The sequence below is a fragment of the Cyanistes caeruleus genome, chromosome 5 (assembly GCF_971803275.1).
Source record: "Cyanistes caeruleus chromosome 5, bCyaCae1.hap1.1, whole genome shotgun sequence".
In the NCBI taxonomy this organism is placed as follows: domain Eukaryota; kingdom Metazoa; phylum Chordata; class Aves; order Passeriformes; family Paridae; genus Cyanistes; species Cyanistes caeruleus.
In genome coordinates this window covers 47,482,052-47,499,139 of record NC_141705.1, presented here as the reverse complement: position 1 = coordinate 47,499,139, position 17,088 = coordinate 47,482,052, and the positions used below count along the sequence as shown (strand labels likewise).

Genomic DNA, 17,088 nt, shown 5'->3' with positions numbered 1-17,088 from the left:
GGTGAGAAGTTGCTCTCTATAGTTTTTGTGGTGTAGTTTTGTGTCAGTTGATTGTGTCATTGCCTTTATGTTTTTTGAGCCATAAAGTTTTCTAACGGTGAAGTCCATAAGAAGCATGAAACATACTGAAAGAACGTATTTTCTTGCTGAAAATACAGCCCCTGTGGTTCCAGTCAGTTGAATAGATTTGATAGATGAACAAGAGAAAGTGGTTGTTTAAGCATAATAAAAACGTGCTAGTTTGCTTAGGTTGCATGATGGCTCCAAATGTTTTGAGATTGTCACCATGTCCATTTGAGTAGTCCTAAACTTTCCAAACATCCATGTTTACATTTAAATAGGAAAAGTTCCTTGCTTGAGTGTGCTCTGTGCTTATAGCAGATGCTTTTAAGGTCAATACAGTTAGAAATTTCTGGCAGTTGTAACTGGTTTTAGGCATGGCAATCGCTGTCAGTCCTGATTACAAAGTTCAGTGTGCGAGATTCCTGTTCTAGGGAACAGTTGCTTATGATGCAGACCTCTGGGCAAACTCAACCAGTGTCTCACCAGCCTCAGTTCTTAAGTTCTTATGCCACTTTATATAAATCAACAGCCTAGAAACTGCTCTTTGACTTCCAGAACTGTAGAGAGAGAAGACTAGCATTCATATTAGACCAGAACTGTAGAGAGAGAAGACTAGCATTCATATTAGAAAGCAACAGGTACTGTATTTAATCATCATTTGCTAAACACCATTCATGTAGAACTCATTCTTTCCTCAGAATTCTGAAATACTGACAGAGATTCTATTATGGATTAGGGGAAAATTGAATTCCTGGCAGCTGGTAATGCATTAAACATCATCAAAAATTGCCTCAAGTTAGGACATGTCTTCTTGAGGTCATTTGTTTCAATCTTTTTGGCATAAAACTACCTATTATGGAAGACTTCTATTTCCATTTCCTTCTCATCAGGAGCTTTCCCAACATAGTTGAGTACGAATTAATAGTGTAAAGCTTAGTCTGTGACTTCAGGACCCTCTCTCAGAAACAATCCAAGGCTATTGGATCTGATTTCTATCCCAGAGTGTTTCTCAGTTACAGTTTAATGTACAGCTTTGTAGTGGCGTCTTGTTTCAGACTCTCAAGATAAGTGGACAGATCATTTCAGCAGCTCATTTGTCCAGGGCAGCTGGGGACTGCTGTTCCCCCAGGAGTGCAGGGGCTGGTGCATGGCATGTGAGAGGCATTGCTTTTGGCTTGCTGGCAGCTGCTCTGGAGGCAAGGCCCTAAGTTCACATCTGTTCTAGTCCTACTGTAAGGCTTGAAACCTTCTGTGTCAAGGACTCTAATAATTGGTAACAGTCGCACACTAAGGAAGTCGCTGTTGCCAACTAGGATATGACACTGAATTGTACCCCAGGGAAATTAATCTTTTCTTAGGGGTTCAGTTATGCTTGCTGTATCACAGTGGGTAACTGATTTCACATCCAAGTGACCCTCTATAAAATAATGCTTGTGATAAGAATGAGGCACACACAGATCTTTTCTTTTCCTTTGCATTTTGCTGAAAACTTACCCACAAATTAGAACTTTTGAAGACATTAAATATATGTCAATTGAAAATAATTGTTTAAAAATGATTGGATATTTAATAGAAGGATTTGGAACACAGCAAAATTAAGAGTTAGCTGACTTGTCTTAAAACTTCTTTTGTTTCTATAGTTTGAATCCATAAATGAAAAATGGCTATTCCCCAAAAGCTGCTTGGAGGATTCTTCTGTCAGAGACTATCAGTCTTAATAGCTGACATCAGCCCTCTCGACATCCAAGATGAGTGCACAGGGAGTTTGTTTGCTTTTGTGAATTTTTTTTTCCCCCTCGCTGCGTAGATCAGCATTAAAAGAGAGGAAATAATTTTCATCCTAGAAGTCTTAAAAGCTGTGAACTCCAAGTGCTTTTCACTGCATACAACTACAAAGAAGTGGTAGATACTGCTGGCACGTGGTTTTGAAGTGACATGAAACTGCTTCTGGCTGCTGAGGATTAGTTGTCAGCCCACTTTAGATACAAAAATTCATTTAGACTTTTCGTTCCACAGCTGAATAAATAATTTTCTCTGCACAGGGTTAGTTAGTATCTTTATAGGTTTTCATTAAAATATCATCCTATTCTATTATGTAAGTCAATTCAGCATTGGAAAGTACAATTATTTGTGATGTGTGGGGGAGGGTTTTTTTTCTGTGTAAATAAGGTGCTGCAGCTGCAGGGTCAAAGTTCATCAAGGACTGCTCTTACCCTGAAAATTTTGTTTGACAGCTTTGTTGCTCCCCATTAAAAGATGTTTGGCATTATTCTTGCATTGGTTACATGCAGACATGCACACAAAGGTGCACATTTTCAGTTTTTTCTTCAGGTACTTGTTTGGCCCACATAAAGGACACCTAAAGTTTCTGCCTCAGTAAATACCAGCAGCTGCTAATGTGTCTGAAGTTAGAGGACACTGATTCTTTCGAAATACATCTGCATGAGGTCTGCTCACTGCTTTTGTGAGTAAATACTGGTTATTTTTAACCTGAGTGTGTGTTTTAATTGAATGGTTAAATCCTGCTTTTCTTTAGCTGTGCTACAAGATACAAGTACATATAAAATGTACTACTTTTACATGTAGAAAAGCTGATAATAATGTAAAAATAGTAAATTTCAAGATTCTTTTTTAACACACTTGGGCTATGTAAGATAACTAGCAGACAGGTTTCAGATATTAAGAGCATTAGGAACTGAAATGGCACGGTGGGGATCAATATTCCTGTGAAGTACCTAACCAATACCATTATTTTGCAGACTATTGCAGACATAAAATACATTGTTTAACGATATTCTTATTCCCAAACTAACAGTTTCTAAGGAAAAAATATTTTTAAAGTGTCTTAGCAGCTGAGGTTTTTGACAAGGGTTTTTTCCCTACTGCTGTGACAGACCCAAAAGAAAAATACCATATTTTGAGAGATATTTTAAAAATATATCTTTGTTCTCAACTGCGACTTCTCTTAGGGAGAGGGTATAAACAGTTTTCTTTCTTTACCTTTCTGTGAAGGTACTTGCTTTAAATTAAGGAAGTAGTGTTAATGTTCACTTTTTTCAGGCTAAAGTTACAAAAATCAATAAAATGCCTAAGAAAATGTTCTACTTGGCATCAACAGGGAGATTTCAGTGCAGTTCTGATTTTTCTCTCTGATTTATGAGTAGTTTACTCTGTAGTTACAACAGTAATCTAAAGCTTTCACTTTACTTTCCCAGTAAAACCCTAGAGGGTGAACCACAGTACAGATTCTTTGAGTTCCTGTGGCATATGCTGACCTTGCAGACTTGTCCAGATGCAGCTGAGCCCTCTTAAATTTCTGAATTTATAGGCATATGTGTCTGTCTGTAATTGTAAAGTTCATCACCTGTCAGGGAAGTTTTATGAGGATACTTTGAGACGTGATTAGCAAATACTTTTTAATATATATATATTTATTTGTATATACACACACATCTAGATATAACCAGAAAAAATGCAACAAAATGAAAGAAAAACAAAATGAGCAAAAAACATTGTCAGTTTTTGATGTAAGCCTTCTGTTCCAAAGACCTGTATGTATTTTGGGTTTGGAAATCGGTAATTACAGTCAGAAATGAGGCAGCGTGTTGTGGGTGTCGCATCTTTTCTATCACAGGATTTATTTGGGGAATTTCTTTGTGCATGTGGTGATCATTTACTGAAAGCTTTTGATAGTATTATTAATATATTAATGCAGTGGGATTCAAACGATAAACATTGCTGAGAAATACATAAGGCTGTCCAACTGTTTTGGCATATGAGCTGCTACTTAAACTGCAGCCTACACTACAAAGCACAGCCAGATGAATCTCTACGGCACTTGCAGGGACCTGGCAGATGCAGTGGGTGTGGAACCTGGTGAGACTTCAGTCAAAAAGAAAAGAAATTACTTTTCTTGAGCTGTGTTGTGAGCCATCCTTGGTTATTCAGTTACTGGGCAGATTGCTCAGATTAATAAATTAAGGTGTAAATTTTTTTACAGACCACTTCCAAATGCTTGACTGCTGTCTTAACCTGGACAGAACGCCTTAAGGGTGATCATGTCTCTGCTTTGTTTAGTCCTAGGAGTGTCTGCTCAGAGGTGGGAAAGAACACAAAGCTCATTCAGAATTGGACTGAGGCACGCATTAGTAGAAACTTCTCCCTGAACAGACATTTAGCACAAGTTTACGTCAGGGATGTGAAGGAAGCTGCAAGTGTTCTTAACCTTTTGAGTGTTGCAGCTGGAGCATGTTAAGGTATGATGCAGTTAATAAATACAATGTGGCATCACCTAAAGTCTTGAAATGCAAATTGAATGAAATACTAAAATGATTTTTACTTCTGACTGTTGACTTTCTGATGATCTCTACCATATCAATCCAAGACATCCATTTTAATGCAAATTAGGCCAGTCGATTTCATGCTTCTACTGTATATGTTGTATTGTATGCCTTCCTTCCTCATTCATTTCCTCGCATAGTTTTGATTTTTGACTGTCTTATTAATGCTACAATTTGCTCGTAACTTTGGTATATCATTCCCTTTCAAGGCAGACTTGTCTTCACATTTAAAAATAGTACATTACTAAGTAATTTCTGTTTCCTCAAAATCGGTACCAGTGGATGGGCCTTTTGTTGTGTGATGTTCCATCAATTGTTTAAAAATCTCTTTCATGCTGCAGTGTTTTTCAGTAAGAAAAAGTTCAGTTTTCTGTGTTTTTACTATTTACAGCCTTTCAAAATAGGGAGGGGTAGGCTCTTAGGACTACTAAAAGGACCTGTCTGCAGCTGGGATTGAGCCTGATTTATCTGGCAGCCAGAAGGGTTGGACTGTAGTCTCCAGAGCTAGCAAATCATTCCACAGAGCTGACATTCCTACTTGGATGGACTGTGTTAGACATTTTGGGTGTTTGAAAATCTGCAAAGCAGTTATTCTGACTTCCTCAGTGACAAAGATGTGAATTGAAATAATATACAGCAAATATGTGCAATTTTGCCTCCTGATTTGGTGCTTGGGAAATTCCTTTCAGTTGTGACTACACGGAAGCTTATAGATAGGGCATACATAATGAATTGTATTTAAGAGCTAGAAGAACAAAAACAAAACAAGTTGTTTGACTGTTGACAGACCCAGTTACAGCAATCACAGTTTGGGGAGAAAGGAAGACAAGATCTGATGTCTTTCTGCAATTATGAGTCTCTAAAGCTGTGCTGCCATACTTTGTAACACCCTCTTAATATTGTAGGCTGTAATTAAATTTTGTTTATATTAAAAAAACATTATTTTTTTAGAAAAATACCAGGGCAGTAATTAAAATTTCATTTGATCTTTTATAGTGCCCAAATCTCTAATACCTGGCAGGGAATCACTGGTCTAGTACTGAGAGTCAAAAATCAGGTTCCATGATAATTCATTTGATAACTTCTAGGTTTAACTTCTTATGCTGCAATCTACCAATACTGCACAAATTTTGAAAAAGAGAAAAACAACAAACCAGCTGTGGTTTGGGTTTGGGGATTTAAGGGTTGTTTTGTTGTTTTTTTTTTTATCTTTTTAATTTTTTTTCATGGGTTGTTTTTGTTCCTTTTGGGGGTGATTTTTGTTAGTATGTTTTATATGGGTCGTTTTGTTTTGTGGATTGTTTGGCTACTTTATTTTTTTTTTTATTTAGTTTTGAATACTTACATGTATTTGCTTAAGGTCTTGGATAGTATTTTTAGATGTGTGAACTTTGTGCTGTTCAGGAAACATACATTCTTCCGATACAGAACTAACAATAAACTTAATTCTGAAAGAGAGATGAGCTGGTAGTTAAATTTTCACTGATATGTGCATGCCTCAAGTGTGCTTGAAATGGTATTTAAGTGTAGGTGCACTTTGTCTTTTATTTTTCTCCATTATAGCAAGGAAACAATGGATTTGATAGTAATGCAATGCAGAAGTACCTAATGCTTAAAATTCTTTTGTTTTTTTTTCTCAGCATTATATTGTTCATTATTGATGCCTTTGCCTATTTGTACATGGCTTTAAAAGGCACATTTTTTGAAACTGTTTGTGAACAGCTCCACATTTGACCTTTTTCTTGATTGAGGATTATTTTTTTTTTTTATTTGAGGATTTTTTTTTTATTGAGGAATTATATTTTCCCACATATAAAACTGTGGAAAACCTGCATTTCCAATAAATAAATCTGATTATTTTCTGTCTGTTAAAGTCTGGAATCATATGATCTTTTGGAACTTAATTTCCTGAGAAGGGATATATGGGTATAAAAGCCATGATTGTGTTTTAAAATGTATAAGAGGTATAAAGCCAGTGAAATACCCAACCTTTTGTGGTAGTGATGGGTATAAGTCCACAAAACTTGCTAAATATATGTTATTTCCAGAATGTCCTAGCAACAGAACTGTTTAATTGAAAATTTGTAACAAAGTGTTTCAGGCCATTGCTTCCCTAAGACTGCTGATTTTCTTTGCATTATTTAGAGTGAGTTACTTGGGGATGACCAAGTCAAAACTAAGATTAGATCTCTAAACTAATTAATTGTATCTCTCTTGTGTTTTGGCTTGGATTTTTTTTTTAATATGGTTTAAATTTTCAGAGGTTTGAAAGCTAGACCTTAAATTTTTCTACCAAAAATGTGAAATCATCAAATCAGGTATTCTCAATCTTAGTCAAAGATGTTGACAGCATCAGGCCTAGAACAATTTATCAAAGTTAGGAGAAACCTTTAAGAAAGGATTGATTTATAAATCATGGATCTCAGTTCTCCAAGATGAGAAAAGGTGGGATGAGTTACAGCAGTTGCCTAGTTGCAGTGATACTTTGGTTCAGCCAAAGAAAACATACTTCCAATCTGCTTTCTTCTGTTTTGATCTGCTAACTGTTGTTCCTTACCTTGCAGAATAAAAAGGTGTGATGTGAGATCCTCAAATCTGGTTCACTGTATCTTCATAGCTCATAGAAGTGCAAAGCACAGGAGAGCAGAATCTGGCAAACAGCTGGCACATTCTGTTTATGGTTTTTTGTAAGATTGTCTGCCAGAAAGGACCATACTCAGAAAAGATGCTCAGATAGAAGGCTTTGAACACACTTATGCAGAAACAAAGTGATTGTTTGTACTTGGTCTTTTGCAGAAAGTAGAGTACTTTGCTATACAAGTTGGCCACATTCCTCCAAAGGAAGGAAAAAAAAGTTTAATTTGAGATCTGCTTAGGATTTAAGACCAAAAGCTTAGGAAGAGGAATTAACATCAAGTACTTTAATATAGTTTAAATTATTGAGCTTTAATTAGCATTGGAGAAATTACCTTTGTGGTGTTGATAACTTTTAGAATAAGCCACTGGTTCTATTTAATTTGAACGGACCATCTCAGTTGAAAAGCCATAATGTCTCTTTGCAGTTCTTCATTTTTTTCCTCTTATGAGAAAAGGAAATCTTAGGTCTTGCCTGGCAGTCACTCATTAACATACCATAACCATATGCCTCACAGAGAGCACCACCTTGGCCACTTTGCTGTAGATGAATAGAATTAGCTTTCCTGTAGGAAGACTTGATTCCTCCATGACAAGCACAGAGCAAAGAGCAGTGATGGGTGAGAGTAGAGCTCCATGCAGAGGAGAATGCTGTCCAGCTGTGGTGGGCTGTCAAAGTTTACCCTCTTATTGTGAAGGAATTAACATGGATGTGGGAGAGGAAGAGAGAAGGAGGCACTTGTGGTTAGATCTCCTGCAGTTGTAATCTTACTCTGTGTGTTGATACTTAGCAAAGCAGTGCAAGCAAAAGCTGAGAGCTTCAAAGTCCTGAGCTTTTTAAAATTTCCAGCTGGAATAAGGAATGCTCAGAGCTGATTGTTTTAGGCTTTAGGAGTCAATGATTTTCCAGTTTCAGGTGTTGCTTTTTATTTTGCTTGTTTGTTTGTGGTTTTGTTTTTGCTGTTTAATAGTTGCTTTTCCAATCCTGGAAAGTAATTGGTTCCAGGTTCAGACTATGGATAGATTCCAAAACTAATTTTAAAGTTTTAAATTTTGTCATTAATTTTATGGAGATTTTGGCTTTTTCTTGCTTTTAACAAGTAACGAGTAAGCTACAACCAGGTTTATATTTTTAGCATCTTTTGTGTGTTCAGTTTTTGATCTGGATATATTCTAAGGTTGAGGCCAATGTTGATAAAGTATTTGCAAAACGTGTTAAAATTTGGGGGTAATTTGTACTATATGAGAAGTCTTGATTTATTATAGAGAGTTTGCCACTTTGGGGACACTTCTGCACTACTTGTTTTTGAGCAACGAAGTAAGATAATGCCTGTTTTCTCCTGTGAGGGTACTGTAGCTACTTAGAAGATGGTAGCAGGCAGTGTTTTCAGTTTAAAAAGAGATGGGCAGCTCTCTTAATCCGCAGGTAGAATGATGAGACATTAAAGAGCTCTCAAGTGTTGATGTGTAATCTAATGAATAACTGTACAGCTTGAATCTTTCATTTCAAGACTGAATTTCATTAAATGGAGCAAATGTGTTCTGGAGCGGTTCTGAGTGTCTTGCAAATAACACAGCAATCCACAGAGTTCTGAGATAAAACAGTTTCCCTTAGCTAAACAAGCAGGAGGACTTCAGGAGGACTTTTCCAGAATGTCTGAATGTAACTATGCCATACCTGTCTTTCAAAACAAGGGAAAGAAGCTTATTAGGCACAATTGGATGAAGTGACTTTACTTTTAGTTGCTCTTGGGGATATTTTCTCCTAAACAGGTCAGAATGTATCTGCAGTGAGCTCTGATCTGGTTTTTAAGCTGTATTATTTCTGGTTTTCTTTCCAGTTATTATCACAAATAAGAATTGGTTGTTTTAGAATTTTTTTGTCTTAGGGTGACAGGATAGTAGAGGGCAAAGAAAATAGGGTAAAGGTTAAAAAAATAAAAAAAAAGAAAATTGACTGTAACCTTTGATTGTTTCAGTTCTCATATTTTTAATGAGTTTTGTGTTCTATAATAGAGGGTGGATCTTTTTTTCCTTAATGTGGATTTTTTGGATACAGTTTTATGACTGCTGTATAGGTTCCTGTGCTTGTTCTTGCAGCAGTTCACTTCAGCCTGTTGCCTTTTTATATTAGCATCGGAAATACCTATTCCTTTGTGTTATTGTTACAATACTAGCTTTACAGAAATTTATTGGACAAATGGGAAAATTTTAATCATGTAACTTCATTTCCAGATCTTCAGTTCATTAGCCAACTTGGCTAAAATCTATAAAATGTACCAATTCTATTCACTTTGAAGTTTTAGTAGCATTTCTGTTATTGGCAAAGTTTCCACTGTTAGTACTGTGTTCCCCTGAGAGAATTTGTAGCTTGCAAGAAATCTTACTGGTATGCAGACAGTAATATCTCAGGCTTTGTATTATGCTGTGTTGTGCCATAATAGTTTTATGTCTGTTTCCATTTGACATCTTAATTAGTAACTTACTGGAATCACTGCTTTCCTATCTGAAACTCTCTGTTTTCAGCCTGTCCATGAAAACAAAATTATTTTTTTGTTAGCAGACATTAATTTGAATATAAAAATTAATTTAGTTGTCCTGGAGAGATTTTTCTGCTCTTTGCTCCAAGAGAGTTTCTTTCTTTTAAAAGAAAACTGGTGTGGATGAGTGGAAGGTGTGATGGCCATAATACTCCTATCTTTAAGTGAGACAGTGTGTTTAAAATAGACTTTGATTGTATTGCATTGCAAAGAAGGCAAGATGTTGGCTCACGCATCACGTTTGCAAGATACCCCATGCATCATCTGACTACTACATCTCTCTCTGGCTTTGTGAATTTTGCTTTGGGACCTTTTAAATACACTATTCCTTTTAAATATACTATTCCTGAATAATTGTAGTTCGTTTTCTGAGGTTTTTTTACTATTAATTTTTTAAAATTTATTTAAATATATTCCTGTAAAGATTTGAGTTATTTATAACATAAGAACAGATATAAAATGTGTATTGATTTTTAGAGTGCAGCAGAGGCAGTATGTTAACCCTGGCATGAGTGTGATTGTAGCTGCTCACCTTTCAGTGATTTCTAACCTTTTTTATCTTCAGCATGACTTTTGTTGCATATCCCAAAAGGGAACATTTATATGTAAAAACCAGATTTAGATCATAGTGTTACAATAATAGTCTTGGAATAAAATAGAAAGTTTTCTGCCAATTTGATATGAGAATAGGCATTTTTGGATTTTGATAAAGTTGAGGAACCAATACATGTGCCTGGATTGCCGTTTTCTTACCAGTTCTTTCATTTGTTGCACAAATTCACAGGAATTAAATCACCATTGCTTGTAAAGATCTTCCCACCTGTAACCAGTTTTCTTGATTTACAGACGCAGCAGCTGTTAGTACAGATTCTTTCCTCATTTAGGTACTGGGTGGGAAGGAAGAAGCACTGTCTGCTGGAGATATGAGTGATTGTAATTGTTTTTCAGCATTCTGTTGCCACTGTTTGAGCTCTTGTGTTTAGATACAAATATCACTGAGAAGGAGGGTAGGCCAGATTTCAGCTTTCGAAAAACAAAGGGTCTACACAAGGCATAGCTACTATGTGGAACATTAGTGAAACATTAGTAAATTACGAATACCATAAAAAAGAGTTAGATATCATTTATTTATGCTCTTTGCTGGTCTATTGTGTCCCCTGGTTCTTTGTTTTCTGTGTGCTGGCCCTTCCATTTCAGTGGATGCAAAATTGAACAATCAGAATTTGTGCTAAAATAACTCGGAAGGTCTAAGCCTGTAATAAAAGTTGTTTTTATCTGAGATAACTAAAAATACTCATTAATTATGAGTATTAAAAGTAAAACAACAGTAAATTCATAATATATGCACAAGCACAACGTATTCAGTATATTCTGAATAAATGTATCAAAAACGTTTGGAAACTGTGGGATGAGTCCATTTTCTTAGTCTCAATAAAATTTGATATACACTCAATATATTTTTTTTTTTTCTTTAGTTAAGCCCAGGATACAGTATTTTCCTGTCCAATCTTTTCCCTTTTATTTCCTTCCTAATCCCACCCACCCCACACATGTGTTCATACCTTTCTGAGAAGCTAGATTTTTTTTCTGTTTCATGAAGGAGGAACACATTTTCTGCAGCTGGGAAGAAAAATAGCTTTTCTTCCAAAATACTTGAAAGCAGCTGTCAAACATCAGATTCTGTTTAACATTGCATTTTGTTTGGGCTTTGCTTTAGGAGGTGAGAGCCTAGCTTTCACTTAGCAAATTTTCTTATTCAGCAACTGATTTGAGAACTGCTTGATGTGGTAAGAGATAATAGTGTTACTGCATTGAGAAGTCATTAATTTTAGGCTGTTTTTTTGTCTAGGTTTTTACCCCGTTTTTTGGTAAAGATGGCAGCCAACAATGCAGTGCTGAACAGACTGGAGCAGAAGGGTGCAGAGGCTGATCAAGTTATTGAGTACCTCAAGCAACAAGTTGCCCTGCTCAAGGAAAAAGCCAGTAAGGATTTACCTATCTTATACTAAACCTACTAACCAGATGGAAAACAGTAAATGCACGTAGGAGAATATGGGAATATTTGGTGCTGTCAGCCTTTAAAGCGTGTTTTGAGTTTTCCAAGATAAACCTTGTAATAGCAGCACCACTTCAGTGGTGGGGGGTTTGGTTTGTTTTGTTTTTTGAAGCTGCTTTTTCTGAAATAGAAGAGGTATGGATGTGGAAGAATTAATACACAAATTACAGAAATTTGATAAGATATGATTCTGTTTGAAGGGACTGAGGGAATTGGAAAGAATATGAGACTACACCTTATCCTGAATTTATTTTTTTCACAACTATGGCATTCTCTCAAGAGTGTCATATCCTCAGCTTTGCTATTTTGTACTTAACTGTATCAGTGAATGAAGGTGCTCTGTATTACAAACATCATCAAGGTTTTTCTGTAGGTTTCTTGGAGTTTTTTCTTGTGATCCTGTTTAGGGGACTGAGAAGATAGTATACTGAGAGGCAAATTGAATATATATGTATTGTAAAAAGGGCTATTTCAATAATAAAGGAAATAATTCCCAAGTATTTCTGATTATATATTCCTTGAAAGTTTTTGTGCTGTTTGGGTCACCATGTTTAACTTTTCTTTAAAAACAAACGTCTGTGTCCGAAGTGATGAATGATAGTTACTGAACCTGTTTTTTTTTTTAAATGTGTCAACTCTAGTCTTGCAAGCATCTCTCCGAGAAGAGAAGAAGCTCCGTGTAGAAAATGCTAAACTGAAGAAAGAAATTGAAGGGCTGAAACAGGAACTGATTCAGGCTGAAATTCGAAATGGAGGTAGGGGAAAAAAGTTCTATTCTCATACAACATAGATGTAGTTAGCACCAAACAATTTTAATTCTTGATTTTTATTGTTCTATTTGTGACTATGGTATTAAAAATTCTGGATTTTCCCTGGTTCCATGCCTGTGACAAGTTATTTGATTCCAACATTTTAATAAGCTGCAGGCCTGACAGATTCATATACTAAACTTAATCAGACATGGAACTAGTTCTTAGTATATTTTTGTTCAGTGCCTTTCATAATAAGCCGTGAACCGCACTGATGACAATGACTCCTTGTGATGCTTTAGAAATTTCTGCATGTCGAACTCTTCTTGCTACTTTGAGTATTTAATCTAGCATGACTGAAAAATCACTATGGAAAAAGCAAGCCATGGTGCAAAGTACAGATGGTCAGGGACTTGCTAGGAAGGCTGTGGTAATGTAAATTTAGAAACAATGTGTTCTGAATTTATGATTCCATGCTTTAGACCAGCCTTCCATTGGACTTTTTCTTTGCTCTCCTCTATGTAGCTCTGTTCTGCTTGTACCATCATTAGGTACTTCATATTAAAAAAGAGAAGAGGAAAAAAAACCCGAAAACTGAAGTGTTTCAGATACACTGTGTTGTCTTTTAAAATGAATGCAAAAAAATCCTCTTCTGCACTCAACAGTTATTGCTATTAATCCATGCTATCCGTATTGTCAATTGTTTAGGATAGTATTCAGTGTATCTGATGCTAGCATGTAACTGTACTGAATGTGTTACTGGTATAAAACCACATTGAGTCTTCAAAAAGATCAACGTATTGTGAATACAGAGAATTCTTTTTCTCCTTTGGACACCAAAAAAGCCTTTTCATGTACTAAACCAAACCATTAGTTATATTTCTCTGTTGTCTGTTAGTCTGCAGCAGTAGGATATTTCACAGAATCTGTTGTGCTTGAGTGAGGTCTCAAGGTATGTTGGTCCAAGATAGCAAAGAAATCTACTACAGTGATAGTAGGACAAATTTCAGATCTTTTCTTTTGAAGGAAATAGATGTTTGTTAGCTTTGAAAGGACTAAGTAGTTGAGTACAGAAATTAGAGTGACATGGAAGATCAAAAATATCACAAGATATTTTTTCAAAAACCTGAGAAACAAAGACTTTCCCCAACTAGCAAGCAAGTAGTTGTTGATACAAAAAAAATTCATATTCAAATGAATTTAGAAAGTAGTTTATAAGAATAGAATTTGTGCAAATCACTTCCATGTTGAAGAGGACAGGCATCAACTAACAAAGTGTAGTTCTTCAAGAAAGTTAGTGAATATCTGAAATGCAAAACAAAACATTTATGCAGAATGGCGAATTCTGTAATGGTGAGACCAGAAGGATTTATCTGTCGTTAATGATAAAACAGCCTGGTTTGAAAGGAACTTCAAAAGATCATCTCATCTATCCTTTCTTGGGAAAGGGAGCCTTGATGAAACTGTCTAGAACACTGATGATGCTTACTCAGGGCAATTATTTGGTTAAAAGCCTTGACGAGATTCTTGAAGAGCAGAAATGTAGAAGAGAGGTGATTCTTATACTTTCATCTGGTAAGATTGATAGTTCAATGTCCAGAATTCTGTTATCAGCAGTTAAAAATAGCTGTTGAAGGTAACGTGGAGAATTCAGGGAAAGAAAGTGAGAAATCAGCAGATCATGTAATTATGATTTATTCAGGCTCAGTTTCTTAATTGTAAGAGTTGAGGGATGATCTGAATACACTATAAAAATTGTTTTGTGCATAACTCATTTATGGAATAGTCTTCAATATGACAAGAGCTAGTAGCTATGAACTGAAACTAAACAAGTGAGAAATGCAGCATTGGTAGAAAAAAATAACTAGATGTTGAAATCAACTACAAAAAGAGATGTTGTTTGCTTATATATTTTATTGTATTTAGCACTTTTTTGCATTTAAAAAATGTGTAGTCAAACACTTTGTTTTAATTGATCATAATAATCATATATAGATTGAGTTATGAAATGTGTTTTGTGATGTGGTTCACTACTCAGCAGTTGTGGTTTAGTATATTAAGCAAAATTTTCAGTTCTTCTTCATTTATGTTGCACACTTAAAAATGTCAGTGTTCAAAGTTCTGGTACTGCCTCTAACTTTTGTGGTTTTGGTTTTAGTAAAGCAGGTTGCAGTTCCTCCTGGTACAACCCTCTCTACAGCTTCATTTTCAGAGGATGTTCCACAACCTACAGCAGTTACAGCATCTTCTGGTTCCAAAGATCAAATTAAAGGTGAAGATGAAGAAAAGAAAAAGAAGGAAAAAGCAGAAAAAAAAGGTACTTCACTTTTCTTATCTCTGATAGACAGTTGAGGTATTTAATTTATGCAAGTGCTTGTGCATGATTTTGAGCAGAAAAATAAAAAGCTTTCATACAGCTACAGTGAGGAAGAGTCATGTGCTAGCTCATCAATCTTTAAAGTACTTGAAGCTAATGAAGGCTATCAGGTAAGCTACAGATTCTTCCTTCCATGGGGTACATGCCAAATTCTGTTTAATGTGACTGCACTTCCTCATTTGAAAGATCACCATCAACAAAAATCAAGGCAGGTCTGTTGGACACCTGTACGTTTGTGCAAGAGTATCTTGTAAATTAAACCTATGTTTTACCTTCATTCTCTTATGCAGATTATTGTTAATCTGCTATGATTAGACTTGCACAGTTTTTCAGAATTTGAATATTCTGATAGTGCACCGTCTCTCTTATTTTTCTGGTGAGCTGTACAGAGACTTATAAGTTGTTTTATATTTTTTATGTATTTCACCCTTTTGTCATGGAGTAGCCTTTGACACATTAATATTCCACAAAGCTGTAAATACAAAATCAGAGGCCACATGTCCTATCAGGCAATTAATTTTTTCCCTCAAGTATTCAGTGGCTACAGAGCAAATATTCAGTTGGTATGGAAAAACAAAACTTTCTATATATGATGAAGGGAAGTACAATACAAGTAGCTTAAATTCAGCCAGTCAAACACAGATCACAGAATATTCTGAGTTGAAAGGGACCCTCAAGGGTCATCAAGTCCACCTCTTAAGTGAATGGCTCATAGAGGGGTTGAACTCACAAATTTGGTGTTACTAGCACCGTGCTCTGACCAACTCAGCTCATCTCATATGGAAAGCAGTGTTAGACTTCTGCTGTCTGCTGAAACATAGCACAAATGTTGAATAGTAGCCATGCACAGGCTATTTCTGTGGAGATCAGCATCTGTTGAAGGTATTGCTTTTAACAGTTGAAGCAACCAATACATAAAATTTGTTTTTAAGTCTAGAAATTGGTGAGATGATGGACTATCTCAAATCGCTTTGCTTTCTGTCACCTATGTTATCTCTGTCCTCTCTGGTTATTCTCTTATTTGTTCTACTTCTTTCAAACCTCATCTGTGTGATTTCTCTGGATGTTGGTTCTGGACTGACTCCCAACACTGGCCAGAGGAATGCATTTTTCTCCTTAGCCTGTGGCATTGAAATGGGTGTTTTCCATCTACCTGTGTATGTACACACCATGTACACATTTGCTGTGTTCTCTTTTGAGAAAAGACTTAATTTCTCTTGTAGGGGAGTGTCATGGAGATCAGTGTGGAATTATACCAAGGATAAACTTAGCACGTCTTTCAACTGATCATAGCTATTATATGTTGGCTATTTAGATTGGGATTTTTTTCCAGTTTATTTTACATTGTTCTATATATGATTGAGTTTATTAATTATCAATTAAATATCAATTACATTAAAAAACCCAAGTCATAATCACTACAGTGTTTCATTCATCATAAATGAACAAATATTTTGTTCATACAATTTGTATGCAGCAAATAATGTTGCATACATTAAAAAATTATTGAATTAAAAAGATATATTGTCTTTTTATTATTGAATATATTGTTTAATTTCAGGCCTAAAATTAAATTGTGAAGAATGAGATCAAGTTGCATGTTGTGTCCACTTTTTGTTTTTTGCTCCCTTAAGAAGGGAGTTTAGCTTACATTAATATGTAAGTTATCTTGGATGAAAGAATAGCAGAATATGCTTATTTAAAGTAAGCACATCTTAGACTTTTTTTAATCTCCCAGAGATTATAGCTGTTGAACAGCTCTTGAACGTTTCCTAAACTGCAGTCTTATCTACAAACTGGATGTAACTTTCTCTTGTTGAAAGAATATTGCGTATTTTATGATTCTATGATTTAAATAAGCAGCTGAGTATGGGGAGTGTTGCTTCACTGTTGTTTTATACTATATGGTTTGTATGTGTGATGATCATGGGGTAAAGACACCACACCAGGGGAATCTTGTAAGCCATGAGCCTTTTCATGCACTGTTGTGTTTGGGAAGTGCAGAATGTTGGCTAAGGTCATCTTGAAGGGTTACATTGCTGCTGTGACAGTGCAGTTGCAGTGACTTCACAGCTCCTGACTGTGTACAGTGCTGATTAGCACTCCTAGCCTGATGGAATGTGATTCCCTACTTTTGTTTTGCTGGTGAAACACCATGGCAAGGCTTACTGGTAATTGCTAATTATTCAAATGAGATGATCAGGCTTATTGATGTGGCCTTTGTCAGAGTATGTCTGTCACACGTTGCGCTTAAATTCAGGGCGACTTTACAAACAGGAGATGGTAATTAGTTGAGACAATGATGTAAATTGAAGTGTATATGATGATT

The 17,088-nt window shown here is 35.7% G+C and overlaps 1 protein-coding gene across 2 annotated transcripts in view; it reads left to right on the top strand.

Annotated features, from left to right (window-relative positions):
- The window catches only part of AIMP1 (aminoacyl tRNA synthetase complex interacting multifunctional protein 1), a 30,825-nt gene that overhangs the window by 4,044 nt on the left and 9,693 nt on the right, over nt 1-17,088 (top strand). For both annotated transcript variants that reach the window (XM_086888286.1, XM_086888285.1), the window contains exons 2-4: nt 11,427-11,560; nt 12,275-12,388; nt 14,541-14,699. In XM_086888286.1, the coding sequence (XP_086744412.1) occupies nt 11,452-11,560; nt 12,275-12,388; nt 14,541-14,699 (382 nt within the window). In that variant the 5' untranslated portion in view covers nt 11,427-11,451. The remainder of the gene's footprint in view (nt 1-11,426; nt 11,561-12,274; nt 12,389-14,540; nt 14,700-17,088) is intronic.